The following is an 18,487-nucleotide window of genomic DNA, read 5'->3' as shown; positions in this document are numbered from 1 at the left end:
TTGAATGACCCCCTCGCGCTTCAACAGTAGCTTGCAGCCAGCGAGCCTTCCATCCCTAGACTGTTACTAAAGGCATTAAAGAAGAGGGAATATGTTTGGAGATCTCCTGATTCCAGCTCTGCACTACAGTGGAAAAACCCTCTTAACACTCAGCCCCTAGCCTTTCACCTCCAGACACATTGATTAAATAGTTATGTCCAATTGGCTCAGGCTCTGCCTGCTCGTGACACTGTTCCACAAGTGCCTAATTCACATTATAGAGCCAAACTGAGCCCAGCCAAGATGTATTGGGCTGGCCTGGTTACACCTCCACTATAGTTGCTGGAACCATGATGTAAAGGACAATGTGAAAAGAAAATATATGGGCCAGAACAGTATGCTTTGGGTCGGCCCTATAGTGTGAGGCAAAAGACGTTTCACATTATAGGGCCAACTGTTTAGACACTGTTTAGACTTATATTGTCTCAGAAGCCCAAACTTCTAAGATACCATTCCAAAGCCTGGGAAAGTTGTGTGTAAAAATAAATGTGTCTTAAAAAAGCATGTGTAAGATAGATTTCCATTGGAAAGGCCAGTTTTCTGTTTGTTGTGATTCGGAAAAAGTAATTCTACTCTGTGAGCAATGCTACTCTATGTGAAAGGTCTCTGAGTTTAATGCGAGAGCACTGGTAGGTTTAACACTGTTGAGTGGTTTTAATGAAGCCGTCTTATTGTTCTATTATGAGCTATGCTGGAGCACACCGTCGAATGGTCCAAAACAAACAACTCCATTCCAATCTTGTGCATCAGACTCTAAAACATAAGGCTCCATTCCAAGATTGTGTGTTGGATGCTACATTACTCTCCCTGAGTGCTGAGTGCTCCTTCCAACATGCCTTAGTTGATGGGCCCGGAGTTTGGAAGTGTGTCCACTTGTTGGTGCAGTCATCATCTGGCTTATTTTGGAACCTACCGCCGACTGTGCTCTCTGGCATTTTGAGGGCGTCAATAATTGAACACCCCTGACCTCATCCCAACAAAGACACTCTGTTTTTTTAATCCCCCCCCCCCCCCCCCAAAAAAGGAGAAAGAAAAGCATTCGTTCCATATTTAGTTTTCTCTCTCTCACTTTCCCTTTCTTTCTTTCTTTCTCTCTCACTTTCCCTTTCTTTCTTTCTCTCCCTCTTTACCATTATCTTACTCCCTCTATATTTCTCTCCCTCTTTACCATTCTCTTACTCCCTCTATATTTCTCTCTCTCTCTATATATATATTTCTCTCTATATATATATATATATTTCTCTCTATATATATATATATTTCTCTCTCTCTCTCTCTCTCTCTCTCTCTCGTTTTCTCTCCCATTTTCATTTTGGAGCAACTCACAAGATTTCGGTGCAATTTAGCCGGATGCACTGTAGAATCAGTGATGTAGAATCAGCACATCCAAACCTATTTCTGACATGGCGCCTCCTTAAAAATAGCTTTTTGTCAGGGCATTGCGAGAGTCTCTCTCTCCTTTTTTTTTCATTTTTTAACAAAGGAGACATCCCTTGCAATACTATTTATACTTCATCTCTCAATTTAACGTAGGAGGGTCTGTGCAAAAAGCCTTTTTGTCTTTATGACACTGCTACTGGGGTTAAATTGTTGTATAAAACATGTGTCATGCCATTTTCTGTTTGTTATGATTCATAAAAAGCAATGCTACTCTGTGAGCAATACTACTCTATCTTTGAAGAACTCATGTTGAACCCGCGGGATGTAGTTTGGGGGTGCTGCGATCTTTCGCCAACGGACAAATATGTTGGTCTGCTAATACAGGACTAGTAGCATTTTTGGGGGGTATATAATACAGTACCAGTCAAAAGTTCAGACACACCTACTCATTCAATTTTTTTATATATTTTTTTACTATTTTCTACATTGTAGAATAATAGTGAAGACATCAAAACTATAAAATAACACATATGGAATCATGTAGTAACCAAAAAAGTGTTAAACAAATCAAAATATATTTAATATTTGAGATTCTTCAAAGTAGCCACCCTTTGCCTTAATGACAGCTTTGCACACTCTTGGCATTCTCTCAACCAGCTTCACTGGGAATGCTTTTCCAACAGTCTTGAAGGAGTTCCCACATGCTGATCATTTGTTGGCTGCTTTTCCTTCACTCTTCGGTCCTACTCATCCCAAACCATCTCAATTGGGTTGAATTCGGGTGATTGTGGAGGCCAGGTCATCTGATGCAGCCCCCTACTTCCCACGGCTATGGTTGAACCCCTCATTTTTTGTGTTAACTTTGGAAATTGGTCAATCAGAATAGGTGAGTGTGTTGCTGGTGTGATTTATACTATATAACGTTTAATATTCCTTTTTTTTTTTGTATTTGTATTTATTATTGCTCCCCATTAGCTGCTGCCAGAGTCTATTTTGGACTTGGAAACTGTGACGAGACCCCTGGTGGCATGTCTTGTGGGGTATGCATGGGTGTCTGAGCTGTGCGCTAGTCGCTTTAACAGACAGCTTGGTACTTCCAACATGTCAATCCCTCTCACTAAGACAAGTGGTGATGCAGTCATCCTCCCCTCAGCAGCCTCCACTGTTACATTATGACTTCCAACACCCCTGGGACATTGTACATTAGCAGCAGCACTACGACAACTCAGCTACACAATGGTAGGGATTATCTGAGCAGGTCTTGGGTCACTAATAAGTAATTGTCTCTCGCGGCCAGGCAACAAAATTATTTGGGTGGACTCCGTCATTGCTGTAGAGCATCTTCCGTTTCCCGAAAGGTGTCAAAGTTATCTATAAAAGTTATGCCAACAGAGCTACAGTAGTCCTTTAGCCAGATGTGTAATGCCAGAAGCTTGCTGAATCTTTCGCAGCCGTGTCCCAGCGATGGCACAGGGCCTGAAATAATCTGCTGTTTTTTGGAGTCTTTCAGAGCTAGAATCAGTTCTTTAAAATCCCGTTTCAGCAGTTCTGAGCTAGCCCTCCTAATGCCGTTTTGTCCCCACATGGACTACGACAGCATCAGGACCCAGCAGCTGTCACAGAACGGTAGGAAGTAGCCTTGTAATCCGGTCCGGTTGTTTTTCCGCCTAGAGGGGTTTAGGAGACCCCTCAAGGACCGATGGGAGGTGAGACCCGATAGACCCAAGCCAGCCATATAATCGATTGTGGCTGACGGGGCCGGCGTCTCGCACCCTCACGGTCCAATGAGGGGGGAGCTCTGAAGATCTGATGTAGGATCACCCTGGGTTGGAAACAGGGTAGAGGCCGATGGCACTGAAACCTCAGAGGCCAGGGGGGTGAAGCTGTTTTATGTCTGGATTGGGCTTCCCAAAGCCAAAGAAGCCATGTTCACCATTGACCACTGCTTTCCAGTAGGCTTACGATGGATGATGGGATTACATTGCTGGATAGTGATCGGAGACTGTGGCATCCGCTAAGTCCTCTAGAAGCGTCGGTCCTGTTCAATTTTCCACATTCGGGGGAGACTTCCACAGTGTGAGGTCCCTGTGAAGCACAGGCCAGTCAGTCAAAGAATGGTGACAGGGCTGTGATTCTCTCACCGTATTAGAAGTGTAGAGATGGTGGAAGTGAAACGTGGAAATTTGGTTGCTTTGGCTAGACAGCTGTATCCTATAGTCCTCCGCAAGTAGGCAGGTATATTTCACTGGTCATCCCCAAAGCCAACACTTCCTTTGGCTGCCTGTCCTTCCAGTTCTCTGCTGCCAATGACTGGAACGAATTGCAAAAATCACTGAAGCTGGAGACTTATATCTCCCTCACTAACTTTAAGCATCAGCTGTCAGAGCAGCTTACTGATCACTGTACCTGTACACAGCCAATCTGTAAATAGCACACCCAACTACCTCATCCCCATATTGTTACTTATCCTCTTGCTCTTTTGCACCCCAGTATCTCTATTCTCTACTTGCACATCATCATCTGCACATCTGTTATGCCAGTGTTAATGCTACATTGTAATTATTTAGCCTCCATGGCCTATTTATTGCCTTTCCTCCCAACTCTTCTACATTTGCACACACTGTACATATATTTTTCTATTGTGTTATTGACTGTACATTTGTTTATGTGTAACTCTGTGTTGTTGTTTTGTCGCACTGCTTTGCTTTATCTTGGCCAAGTCGCAGTTGTAAATGAGAACTTGTTCTCAACTGGCCTACCTGGTTAAATAAAGGTGAAATAAAATAAACAAAAAAGTGAAGTGTTGGTCCCATATTTAATGAGCTGAACTAATAAATTAAAAAATCCCTCAAATTTCTCTCAAATTTCTTTACAGCCCTGTTAGTGAGCATTTCTCCTTTGCCAAGATAATCCATCCACCTGACAGGTGTGGCATATCAAGAAGCTGATTAAACAGCATGATCATTACACAGGTGCGACTTGTGCTGGGGACAATAAAGGCCACTTTAAAATATGCCGTTTTGTCACACAACAGTATGCAACAGATGTCTCAAGTTTTGAGGGAGCATGCAATCGGATTGCTGACTGCAGGAATGTCCACCAGATCTGTTGCCAGAGAATTGTATGTTTTTCATAAGTGTGTCCAATGTTGTTTTAGAGAATTTGGCAACCGGCAGACCACGTATAACCACGCCAGCACAGGACCTCCACATCCGGATTCTTCTCCTGCGGGGCGGGGGGCCTTTGGGGATGACCAGTGAGGCTTTGATTGGCTTGGCCTGGCTCCCCAGTGGGTGGGTATGGCTGCACCATACCCAGTCATGTGAAAACCATAGATTCGGGCCTAATGAATTTATTTAAATTGACTGATTTCCTTCTATGAACTGTAACTTAGTAAAATCTTTGGAATTCTTGCATCTTGCATCTTTTGTTCAGTATAGTTTAAATATCAAGGTATCTCAATTCTGTTATAAAAATATCCATGTCTACTCTCAAACCGTTTGTTGACCACACATTATCTACTAAAGCTCTCATATGGGAAGCAAATACGAGACAGCACAGAGAAGCAGGGGATATTTTGACATCCATAGGCAAGAGACGTGCTTTGATAATGCAACCTATATACAGTATTACAGAATAAAGTTAGGAGTTTTCATGCGAGTAAGGATTTTGGGTTTCAATGGGACTGGGATTGGGACTGGATAGAAAAATAGCCAAGGCTCAAGGATAGGAGGAGATAACAATTCAGAGGCATGAGGACAAATGCTAACAGACTTCATGTCTGTGACAGAGATGCATATGTAATGAATTTTGCATAGACCTATCAAATGTGTGACTGTCTGAAAACTCACAATGACAGCTCAAAGAGACACATTCTTTTATAGGCTATACTGTAGGGATTTCCTGTAGGGTTTATTAACTGCATTTAGGTCGCTTGTGTAGTTCGGCAGTGTCAATTATGCGTGTGCTTTGAATTTATGCAGACTTTGTGTGAAGTAAATACGCTGGGCTAAAGGCTTCCATGCGACAACCTGTTTGTATAATGTGCTATTACATTTTTTGCTAATCGTATGCTGCTCGCGTTGTGTATTTTGTGGAATTGCATTAGTGCCGACATTGGGGAGAAATGTTGTAATTTCCCGGGTTTTGTCATAAAAAAAATCTGGGAAATGTTACCGGGACAGGCTCTATTATCCAATCAAACCCACACACAGTGTTTTAAATTATACCAGCAATGCAATTTGGTGTTTTCAACAACTATTGTTGTCAAACATGATTGACTTGATTATGTTATAAATATAGTTGTGATTATTTTTCTTCTCACACTATTAAAGTTTTTTAAATCTTTGAAACCTAGTAGCCTTGTTCATCAGGGCACACCGTGGCAAAAGGTTTTAAAGAGCGTTGCAACGCAAAAACGAAAACTAGCATTTCTTATTAGACACGTTCAAATAGTATGTCCTCATTTTTAGTCGTTCTGGGATGTTTTCTTCCTTTTCGTGACTTTCGAACACAGATCCTTTGTGCATTGACTGTCGGTGGTGCTACTGTTGACAATCTTCATGTGGCTGTTTGTATGTAGAATTGACAACTGGTTGCAGTGGGAAATATCATCTGTTCCATTGACTGTGATTGGGATTGTTTATGGCTCTGTAGACCCTGTTCATTCTACCTGCACTGGGAAAATGAATAGGCATGCAAAACTGGGGTGACACATTATGTCGCTGTAAACTCCATCTCTAGAGCCATCAGCATGTCTGGGAGGGAGCACCCCATCCACTTTTTAGGGATACAGCTAATTCAACCTAGCTTTCTTTTCCGCTGAAAACCGGATGTGGGAACTCCACTCAGGCGTCTTTTTGTTTGTGTGTCTGTGTGTCATTTTAATGGGACCAGTCCACACTGGAGTGGAGAGGGATTGCATATCAATGGAAGTGTCCCTCCGCCCTTTGGCTCTGTTGCCATGCTCTTGACATTATGCGTGGGAGAGGCTTTTTATTCAATGACTTTGTCAAACTACACACACACAAACCACGTGCCCACATATGCACACCTTTAAGTCTCTATCCCAAGTTCCCTCTCTCATTCTTCCCCTCTTCACTGCAGGGACTTTGTTAACCGCACCCTGCCACTCTCATTCCCTCTCTCTCGCTAACACATACACACACATGCACACAGACACCCACACTCTTACACACTAGCTCCTCATTCTCACTCTCTCAACTCTGTCTCTCTCCCTCTCCCTCTCCCTCTCCCCCCATTTCTTCACTGCGGCAGATCAGTGTGCCTCCCGTTTCCAAGGCAACTCCTCATTCAGTCCCCTCACACACACCCACCCTCACACACTCACACATGCAGGCACTCCCCCTTTCTCTTTGGAGCAGTGAGACAATAAGAAAAAGCTGGCAGAGAGAGAGCGAGAGAGGAAAAGAGAGAGAGAGAATTAAACATGTAGCAGGGGTCTCTCTCCAGACGGGACCAGCAGCCGGGATGCCAGCGGGGGGGTTGTGTGTGTGTGTGTGTGTGAGGTGGTTATTTATTTGTCTCTCGAGCGTGACCAGCCATATGCGGAACGTGGACGAAGCGTGCCACAGGCTTGGGGTTAAGGGACGGATCAAAGGAGGAGGGATGGATGGATGAAGTAAGGGAGGGGGAGATGGGGTCTCCAGTCTCCATTAGTGCTGGCTTAGTTATTCATTAGAGCGCCGGTGTGTAATCCCCTCATACGCATCTATTCCACAGGGAGCTGAAGGGGGGACAAGGGTGTGTGTGGTGGAAGGGGTGTGCTACTGAGGGCCTCCCCAGATACCGGCCACAGCATATGGGACCCGGTGTTACTGACGACACACATCCCTCCCCCCTCCGCCTCAGGTTAGTCACGCCCCGGAGGGCACGAAAGGTCTTCTGTTGTGGAGGGGGAGGCACCGCCAATGTGATTAAAACCGTGTTCGGGTGACAATTAACGGCCCTTCAAGTCCCCGTGCCAGAGGGCCCGAGGGCTCAAGGGATAGCAGAGGGGCGTGGGGCGTGTGGATACGCTGGTGGGATCGAGGTTGGTTCAGGTGGCACCTTCAGTCTTAATGCCTCCCTCCCCTTTCCACACCCTTTTTTTTCTGAATAAATCATGAGCAAATTCTGACCCACCCCCTCTCGATGTCTCCACCCACATTACACCTTCTTCTGTCAGATCGGGGATTTTATTTCCCTTCGTCGACGGTTTACTCAATTCCCCCCCTGACTGTCTACCCGTGCCCATCTTTTTTTTAATTATTAAAGCCAGTTCCCCCTTGTTGGAGAAGGATGCATGGATAGAGGTAGAGGGAAGTAAAACGCTGCTGATGAGTGATTAGGGTGGTAAAAGATGTAGATAAGAGGTAGAGCAACGGAAGGATCGATTAAAAACAATACATATTTACAGTCAGTGATTGGTATCTCTACTGAGAGACAAAGATGGAGACGGCAGTATACAAAGAGAATATCTATAGACTGTAATGGAGAGAGAGATACAGAGAGGGAATGCGGGAGGGGCGGCAGAAAGAGGGAAAAGAGAGACTGGAGACAAGAAGCAACCAGTCAACGCTGTGACCCCTTATGTTTTGTTAAGGTGGCAACTCCTCCCACTCTCTGGCCCTTAACCCCAAAGCAATTGGCACGCGGCCCCTCCCCCTCCTCTAGCCCCAGTCCCAGTGGTCCCACTGGAGGCAATCACTGGTGGGACAGGATGGAGACAGCTGGTCCACACACACACGCGCACACACCAGCTACAACCCCCTGTCCCCTGGGTTTGCAGGGGCCAGAACGAACATTTGTTTGTGCAGCGTTCCATTTCAGCCAGCTTGCCTAGGCAGGGGCCAAATAGACCCAGACATTTAAGGAGAAAAATACTAACAGAGAGAGCAAGATGAATAGAGAGCGGGAGATAGGTTGTCATTGAGAGGGCAAAATGGAGGTAAAAGCAGGAGAGTCAGTGTGGCCTAGTTAAAACACCGGCTTGATGCAGTGGCTTAGGCCCCCTATTGCGCAACATGTTATATATATATATATATATATATATATATTCACTAATATGCTCATTATGCGTGTATATGCATAATTGCGTGAAAGATGATCCCGAGGTGGAGGTCTATGTATCTTTGATGCAAACTTTTCTTATTTCTTAGTGTGGAATAATTTTCGATTGTTATTCATATCCAGCTCCTTTGTCCTGTAAATACAGAACCCTCGTGACAGATACTTTACAATACCTGCTCTTGTCCAGTTTAGATTTTCATCCTTGTGAGTTGCTATTGATTCAGTCTTTATCCATTTGTTTTGCTCTATTGAGAAGACAAAAGGCACGAAATGGGAGAGAACATTTTTGAACCAAGTAAAATTGATAAACATTGATTTAATTTTGCCACAGTATGCCTTGCTGATTTCAATAGGTTTCAATAGGCCTTGTTTTTAGTCAGAACAGCCTTAGTTCAACCAATGATGCGCAGAAGCCACTGAAATGGAGTGGACTTTGGACAGCAGTAATTCAGCTTTAAAGGACATACCTTATGTTATATTCTTATAACTGTTATATTTTTTTACGCCTTTTCGTGATATCCAATTGGTAGTTACAGTCTTCTCTCATCGCTGCAACTCCCGTATGGACTCGGGAGAGGCGAAGGTCGAGAGCTGTGCATCCTCCGAAACACGACCCTGCCAAGCCGCACTGCTTCTTGACACAACGCTCGCTTAACCCGGAAGCCAGCCGCACCAATGTGTCAGAGGAAACACTGTACACCTGGCGACCGTGTCAGAGTGCATTGCGCCCGGCCCGCCACAGGAGTCACTAGAGCGCGATGAGACAAGGGATAACCTGGCCGGCCAAACTCTCACCTAACCCGGACGACTCTGGGCCAATTGTGCACCGCCTCATGTGTCTCCCGGTTGCGGCCAGCTGCAATACAGCCTGGGATCGAACCAGGATCTGTAGTGACGCAGCCAGCACTGCGATGCAGTGCCTTAGACTGCTGCACCACTCGGGAGGCCCCCATATATTATATTCCTAATAATAGTAATATATTAGAGCTTTTCCAAAGCTCAAAGGGCTTATATTTTCTTGTGAACTCAAATGTAACATCAGCCAACGTTTTTAGTCTGTTTGAGTGGTAGTCCATTGTCATGAGCTGGAATATTGTGTCATAATATCTGCTAGAAGTTTGGAGCAATGTTGCCTTCATCTACAGTGAGCGTTCATTAAATGGTCTGTCTGCTTTGTCTGTGTATGAGAGAGAGAGAGATTTTGTGTGTGTGTGTGCAGGCCCTTCGCTGACTCAGCAATCAATGGAGTAAGATATGCGATGTGAGGCGCATCGTAAACGCGGGCCGGGGAAGGAAGGATGGCGTCTGGCACCTCGCCAGCATGGGGAATCGACAGACAAGGAACAAAGCACTCTGGAAAAGGAGACAAGCTCTCGGCTTGTAAAAAGTCATTCGTAGAAACAGGGTCTATCAGTCGCGAGTCTCCGCTCAGCAAACAAATACTAGTGGTTTGAAACTGGAGAGTCAGTGAGCCAGGTAAACACGGCTTGAAATGTGTTGGTGAGGAAAGGTGGAGAACGGGGAGGCAGGGAGGGAGGGGGAGAGTCTATAGAAAAGAAAGACACTGACGGTGAGAAGACACCGTGTGCTACAGCATGGTAGCATGTGTCGCATCACCTGTCATTCACACTTCTACCCCTGCTTCGAACTGTGAAGGTGGTGTGTGTGTGTGTCTGTGTGGGAGTGAAAGCGTGTGTGTTTTACTAACACAGATGTTTATTCGCTACGAGATAGGAACGTACGCTAATGAAGATATACATGAGTGCAGCAATTATATTTAATGAGCACACCCCACTTGTGCATTGCGGTTTTACCGAGGTGGCATAAGAGATGTGCGGGGGCCTCGAAAGCCTGTTTCGCCAAAACGATGCTGTTGCGGTTGTCATGGCATTATTAGTCGATCAGCTTATTTTTGTTAATTTGTTTCCCCCGCGATGCGGTGACCGGGGGGGGAGCCGTCTGCGCGGGAGCGCGAGAGAAGAGAATGCTAATTATAACGCAAGTGGCGAACAAAGACAAGGAGGAGAAGGAACGGACGAGTGGCGACACCACAGCAACTCTACTTTTCCCTTAGTCATGTCGGGCTACGGGCCCGTGGCAGCTTGTTCCTTTGTCCAGGCTCTCGTTAATGAGCGGGGATATGGGACAAGAGCCGTCACTGTGTTAATCCGCTTCAGGAGCTTTGAAAAAAAGCCTTTTCTGCAGGGAAATGTGCTGTTCCACCGAGTCTGCAGCAGCAGCTGCAAGAACACAGCCTTTGACATTTGTCTCATCCCAGGTGGGGGCAAAGACCGATAGATGACATGGAGAGAGAATTCAATGGTACAGGGATGAACCGTGCCCAGCAGCCAAAACTGTATGGATGTTGTCTCCAATATGGATGTTGTCATCTTTTTATCAAACCAGATAACGTAAAAAAAATATGACGTCTTTCCCTGTTGTCAGAAACAATAAGGTTACCTGGTGTAACAGAGACAATTTGGTTGTCATCTGGTAATGTCTTCTCAACCAGAAAACCAGAAAATTATGTCAAGACGTCATGTGCCAGGTTGTGCCTGCTGGATGCAAAATAGCTTAAGGCTGATCTAGTTACCAAAGCCCATCAAGCAAAAAATTCTTCCACCAAACATTGTGTCGCTTTATGCCCAGATAAACATGTAGCCCTGAGGGAGCATCGAATGGGCATTTATGGAGTAAATAGCACGTGTACAGTGCATTCGGAAAGTATTCAGACCCCTTGACTTTTTCCACATTTTGTTACGTTACAGCCTTATTCTAAAATTGATTAAATCGTTTTGTCCCCCCTCAATCTATACACAACGCCCCCTAATGACAAAGCAAAAACAAATGTATTAAAAATAAGAAACTGAAATATCACATTTTACATAAATATTCACACTCTTACACACTACTTTGTTGAACCATCTTTGGCAGCAATTACAGCCTCAAGTTTTCTTGGGTATGACGCTACAAGCTTGGCACACCTGTATTTGAGGAGTTTCTCCCATTCTTTTCTGCAGATCCTCTCAAGCTCTGTCAGGTTGGATGGGGAGCGTTGCTGCATAGCTATTTTCAGGTCTCTCCAGAGATGTTAGATTGGGTTCAAGTCCGGGCTCTGACTGGGTCACTCAAGGACATTCAGAGACTTGTCCAGAAGCCACTGCTGCATTGTCTTGGCTGTGTGCTTAGGGTCCTTGTCCTGTTGGAAGGTGAACCTTCGCCCCAGTCTGAGTGCTCTGGAGCAGGTTTTCATCAAGGATCTCTCTGTACTTTGCTCTGTTAATCTTTCTCCCGATCCTGACTTGTCTCCCAGTCCCTGCCGCTGAAAAACATCCCCACAGCATGATGCTGCCACCACCATGCTTCATCATAGGGATGGTGCCAGGTTTCCTCCAGACTTGGCATTCAGGCCAAATAATTGGTGTCATCAGACCAGAGAATCTTGTTTCCATGGTCTGAGAGTTCTTTAGGTGCCTTTTGGCAAACTCCAAGTGGGTTGTCATGTGCCTTTTACTGAGGAGTGGCTTCCGTCTGGCATATCTTCCATAAAGGCCTGATTGGTGGAGTGCTGCAGAGATGGTTTTCCTTCTGGAAGGTTCTTCCATCTCCACAGAGGAGCTCTGGAGCTTTGTCAGAATGACAATCGGGTTCTTGGGCACCTCCCTGACCAAGGCCCTTCTCCCCCTGATTGCTCAGTTTGGCCAGGTGGCCAGCTCTAAGAAGAGTCTTGGTGGTTCCAAACTTCTTCCATTTAAGAAGGATGGTGGCTACTGTGTTCTTGTTGACCTTCAATGCTGTAGAAATGTTTTGGTACCCTTCCCCAGATCTGTGCGTCGACACAATGCTGTTTCGGACCTCTACGGACAATGCCTTCGATCTCATGGCTTGGTTGTTGCTCTGACATGCACTGTCAACTGTGGGACCTTATATATACAGGTGTGTGGCTTTCCAAATCATGTCCAATCAATTGAATTTACCACAGGTGGACTCCAATCAAGTTCCAGAAACATCTCAAGGATGATCAATGGAAACAGGATGCCCCTGAGCTCAATTTCGAGTCTCATAGCAAAAGGCCTGAATACTTATGTAATTAAGGTATTTAAAAATAAATAAAAAATCAATACATTTGCAAACATTTCTAAAAACCTGTTTTCCCTTTGTCATTATGGGGTATTGTGTGTAGATTGAATAGGACATTGTTTCATTTAATCAATTTTAGAATAAGGCTGTAACGTAACAAAATGTGGAAAAAGGGAAGGGTTCTGAATACTTTCCGAATGCACTGTATGTAGAGATATTGACATATATGATAACATGTCCCATCTTGCCCTCCAATCCTGTCCCACCAAAACCTCAAACACAATGAATGCAGAGAGAGAGACTGACTGCCTTTTCAGTTCTTTCACATCAGCAGCGCAGATGAAAGGATAAAGTCAAGGAGAGTTAGGTACTTTAGATTGTTGAGTTACACACTAGTTATTTCCCTCCCCGCTGGCTCATCTCAGACTATTCCGGAAAAATCAATCCCTCGACCTTGTTAAACCACTTGTTAAATGTGTGGGTGTTGTGGTGATCAGAATGGTGCAGAAAGTATTCAGATAAATAGTATTGGTAATTACTAGCATGAATTATGTAGCAGTGGTTGAAATGTCCCTTCAACATTTACTTGGTAGTTTACAACCCACCGCTCCAAGCACCACCAATGCAGCCCGAATGGAAATCAGTCAGGAGTGCAATCAAAGTGACAGTGAATCACTGGCTCCCAGATAGATAGTTGTTGTTCCAAACACATCATAATGATGTATTGTACAGTGAATCTCTCCCATCTGCATCCAATCCTATTTCAGAGGTAACCCGTGGGAGTAGCCTTATGCTAATGCAGATTCGAGGCCATGTCGTCATGGTTACACGTCAGCTTGCTACAGGTTATAAACGCAGATGCTTCTAGAGTACAGCTACTCTAGTACGTTACAATGTTGATTCTATGTTAGCTCATGCTTGCAAAAAGTGTATGTTTTGGATAACACCTACAAGGATTAGCTTTGTACTAATAATAGCTGCTTTTCTTCAGCCAGTAAGTACACAGTTGAGGAACGTAGTTTTACTGGACGTTAAAGGCAGCACATTCCACCTTGGTAAAGAACCGTTTTGAACTCTACATTTCCCTCATGGTTTTGTTTGCGTGTTCATATCATTTGCTATGATGGGAGAGAAAATAGCTCTTGATTCAACCCACTTTCCAAGGTGCCTGGATCGCTCGCTCTCACTCTGTTGTATAATCATGCAATCCATTGATGGGTTTATACAGTATTAAGCAAGTCTGCGTATTTATGACACAGGACTATTTAAATGTTTGGGAAATTGGGTAAATCAATCATCTTTATCGTGGAAAATGTTTTGGAAGCAAATTACAACTTCATATATTCCAGATCAGCAATGCAAGTATTCCATGGTAGAGCAAGTGATTTAACCATGTCTTTTTACAGCCCTGGCAACAAGCAGTGCTATATTTTGCTAGGTTTATTTTGCTTTATTATATTCATGTTGTAGAAGTGCAGTAGCTCACTTTCTTATGATGAAAACGACTAAAAGGGTTCAGAAAGCATTTGGATGCATACCACACAAATGAATTAGGATCGCACAATTCTGTATGTCATGCTTCATATAGGGTATATTCCATAATAGGCCTTTATGTCACTTGGCTGCTCACTATTATAAGGCCGCTTGAGCCAATAAAATAAACAAATTGACTTTATTCTCAAAATCTTTTGACTTTATTCTCAAAATATTTCAACTTTATTCAAGTATTTTGTCTTCGATCTCAAAGAATGAACATATTAATCTTGATATTAATCAAAAACACTGTTGGTCCCTATACTCTTCCGTACAAAACAGGAGCAGTGTTTGTGATGATGAAATAATCAGGGAGTGATTACAGTGGTTGAAATGAATGTAGGTCAAATGCAAATTTGCAGGAACAAGTTGACCTCGAGCTTCAAATGTATATTTCAACAGAAGTTTAATTAAATGACATAATTGAATTAGCAATCTGTTAATTAGCCTATTTTTGGGAGACAGAGAAGAAGGCAGACATCAACATGGAGGGAGAGATTAGTTTGTGTGGGTTCTGTGAGAAAGACGAAGGGGATCGATATTGTGGAGGAGAGGATTGGATTGGACAGGGGAAGGTAATCTCACAACAACACCAACTTTACAGGATGACTATCTCTAGCTAGAGAGAGGGTTAGCATTGTGGGTTATTCAGTCATTCCATTAGGAGAAAAATCCCAAAGGAAATGTTATTCAATGCCTAAATAAATGGTTAAAATCAGCGTTGGGTCCCATTTTAAAGTTCCATTTTTTTTAAATCTGGATTTCTCCATTCTTGAAATGGAATTGATCCCAGTCCTGGCAACTATTATATGTTAATTCACAACCTTTGGAAAGTTGCTTCCTAAGATTCTTCATGATCTCCACCAAAGTGATGTAAGGATACTCTTACGGCATATTATGCCAAAGCTAAGGGTAAGGGTTTAAAGGGTAGTTCAAGTTTATTATAACATTTGTAGGTATCGGAATACATACAAATTGCAGGGTGATTGCAGAGGAAACAGCTTTTTACACCAAAGTAACTGATTATAAGAGAAACATACCAGATTTGGGGACTAGACTTTGTGGCAGCACGTGGGGATGTGTGCTGCCACAGACCAGAGGGATACCCTACGAAGCAAGCTAGATCTACAAGGGTTTTCTAACTCTTACCAGCTTCTGTTAGCTTCACATTCCAGCTCAGGCTTTATCCGTACTATGATGGTGGATATTGCTCATCCACCTGCCGCTTACTCTAGCAGGCTTGTAACTGAGCATGCATGTCGCACATGGCTAGTCGAAACGCCTAACTATTCATTGAGACAATGCTGAACCATTAATCCATGGGTGAGTCAGACCCCACATTTTCATTTTTGATGAAATCAAAGTGAAAGAAAAGTTATCTTACAAATTCAGCAGGCTATGGCGTGAAAGAGGCTTTTAGAAGTGCCGACTTCATTTTATTGCTTATCATTAATGCCGTCTTTGGTGTCTTTGATTAAGTCACACAAAGTGTTACATTACTAAATGTGATATTTCAACAACAACAAAAAGTTTACAAAAAAGACCATTTGATTACTAACATATCAGTCGTCCTCAAGTTAAGGGATGATGACGCAATCTTTGCAAAAGGGAGGGAATCTGAGTTCATTGGTCCTCAACGTGCAGCTCAGTCATTTCATTCAGGGTAAGTGGAGTTAGCCTGCCACGGAGCAGGAAGGATTCATTGCCATAGACATTTACCTGGCTGAAAGGTGAGCCACTTTCGTATGACCGGTTATCCTGAGTTGAACTCAGAGTTGACCAAAGTTACCTCACAAACTCCTAAAACCTGCTTCGTAGGATAACCCTCTAAGCTAGGCTAAGATTCTAGTACAGAGACATGTGAGACGATAATGGTATGGTGGCTAATTGAGCTGCCAGCCACACCCTTAAAGAGTTCATGAGTCAGCTGTGTACACTTACAAGCCAGCAGGCATGTTCCAGGCTGACTACATGACTTAAGGTGCTGGCGAGGGCGTGGATATGATGACGCTACCCCTCACGGCACCCCAACAGAAAGGGGGTTCAACCACAGGAGGTTGGTGGCACCTGGGGAGGACGGGCTTGTAGTAATGGCTGGAGTGGAGTAGGTGGAATGGTATCAAATACATCAAACACATGCCATTCCATTTGCTCCGTTCCAGCCATTATTATGAGCCGTCCTCTCATCAGACTCCACTGGGTTCAACACTCATCAATATTTCTGTTCTTGGTGTGTTCAGTGACTGGTCTTTTTCCTTACACTGAAACACTTTCCTCATGAACTGATTAACTTAGCTTTACATTGGACAAAGAGCCTGGCTTGCCTAGTTTGCCAGTAAATTGTGTGCTGATAGAAAATACTGCAGTGGAGTAATAGCACCCTTTTCACTTCTGCATTAAACAAAGGGAACCTGCATACTGTATCAATATCCTGAGTAAATGTACACTACAACCTCAAATATACAAAGATGGCAAAATAATTTGATGTGAAGTCAACCAGAGACTTTATTGCCCCTTCCCAAAAGGAAATGAAGTCAGAACTCCAAATTGGATTGCCAGACACAGACAGATTTTTTTGGCTGCATATGAATCTGTTTGTGAATTGACTTCCTGATGTGAAGAAGTAGCGAGGGAGTGATGATGAACATGTCACTGTGAGTGCGTGGGCCCTGCATCCCCTGGCAGCTGCAGACTGGGGACCCAACAGTCATCCACGATCAGCCATGTTACGCTAATTGAGACGTAATGGCTTAATTATTAACCCAACAAGCTAATTTCACTGAATGTTTAAAGGCATAGTTTACCCAAATGATCAATTTGGTTGGTAAACGCTCAAGTTAGCGGCTAGTGACAGTGGCTACGTTAACATACCGGAAGGTGGAATGGTGGATTGCACTCTGTCCTTGTCCACAGAATAACAAAGTGAGGAAACAAATATGGAATTTTGTAATTGGGATGAAGGTTAGTAATAAATAGGAGTTTCACAACTGTCTTTGGTTCGAAAGGTGGCCGACGCTGGTCAGTGATCTCTGGAACCGACATTTGACAAAGCTCCTTGTTCAGATGGATTTATTTAAATTTTTATTTGCATGCCAGGTAGAAAAAAAAACACTGTTTGCGTATACATCGAAGAATCAGATATGCAGCGCTGAAAGGCACATTTAATTTGAAAAGGATTAGAGGTAAATGGCAGGGGAGTGAAGAGAGGAAGTTTCCTAAACTGGAACTCGACACAGCTTAGTCTTGATCCGCCATTTAGAGCAGGTTAAGCCTCGTTGTCATCCCCCTCATGAATAATTTGCTATTCTCAACGTTGTCGAAAAAGGAAGTTTGGAGTCAAAGTCCTCCGAGATTTAAGACAAAGGCAGAATTAGCTCATAGATCTGACACCAAGACACCCGACAATTAGGGGAACGTTATTCAGCTGAGTATTCAGCTTTTTAAAGCCATGGAAATAAAGGCATCCCTCTGGGCAAAAATATGTTGAATCAACATTGTTTCGACGTCATTTCAACCCAAAAAATCTATGTGATGACGTTGAATCAACGTGGGAAAGTAATTGGATTTGCTAAAAGTCAACAACGTAGGGGCATTTTGTATTTTTTTCACCCAACTGTTAACCTAAATCTAAAGACATGGTGAAATATTTTGTTGATTTCATGTTGAATTCATGTTAGTTGTTAACTCAACCAAATGTAAATCAAAACTAGATCTTGCACTGACATCTGTGCCCAGTGGGATTGGTTCTTTGAAAAGTGCGTTATGTGCAATTTCAGGCTAAGGGCACTTGTGTGGTGACCTGTACATACTGGAGACACAAGCTCATTATTCTGTGTCACATTTTTTACATGCAGTCAACATGCTTTCCTCTGGAAAGCAGGGCTCATCCCTTCCAGACCCTAGAGAGATTAACCCATCCATCTCAGTATCTTATTATCCACCATTATGGGCCCTCTGACCTTTTTGGCTTCCATGCCTCCTCAGCAGGAATGGACTGGGACCAGAAATCGGCCTAGGAATTTTTATCACACCAGCCCATTTTTTCCCCTCTAGTCCCCACACACCGGCCAGGCCCCTCGGGTGAAAGATGAACCACATTGGCCCATTTTTCTTCTTCTTTCTTTTTTATTTAAACTTTATTTAACTAGGCAAGTCAGTTAAGAACAAATTCTTATTTAAAATGACGGCCTACCAAAAGGTAAAAGGCTTCCTTTTGGGGGCTGGGATTAAAAATTTTAAATAAATATAGGACAAAACACACATCACGATAAGAGGGACTCCACAACACTACATAAAGAGAGACCTAATAAAACAACATAGCATGGCAGCAACACATGAAAACACAGCATGGTAGCAACACAACGTGACAACAACATGGTAGCAA

At 43.6% G+C, this 18,487-nt stretch overlaps 1 protein-coding gene across 1 annotated transcript in view; it reads left to right on the top strand.

The window, feature by feature from the left end:
- fars2 (phenylalanyl-tRNA synthetase 2, mitochondrial) overlaps positions 1 to 18,487 on the top strand; it is a 148,012-nt gene that overhangs the window by 16,157 nt on the left and 113,368 nt on the right. Inside the window, 1 exon segment of the mRNA XM_070435523.1 lies at positions 2,649 to 2,658. Coding sequence (XP_070291624.1) covers positions 2,649 to 2,658 — 10 coding nt within the window.

This window comes from Salvelinus sp. IW2-2015, linkage group LG27, assembly GCF_002910315.2.
Source record: "Salvelinus sp. IW2-2015 linkage group LG27, ASM291031v2, whole genome shotgun sequence".
Classification (NCBI taxonomy): domain Eukaryota; kingdom Metazoa; phylum Chordata; class Actinopteri; order Salmoniformes; family Salmonidae; genus Salvelinus; species Salvelinus sp. IW2-2015.
Note: the sequence above shows the minus strand (reverse complement) of the source record. Positions and strands in the feature narration are given on the sequence as shown.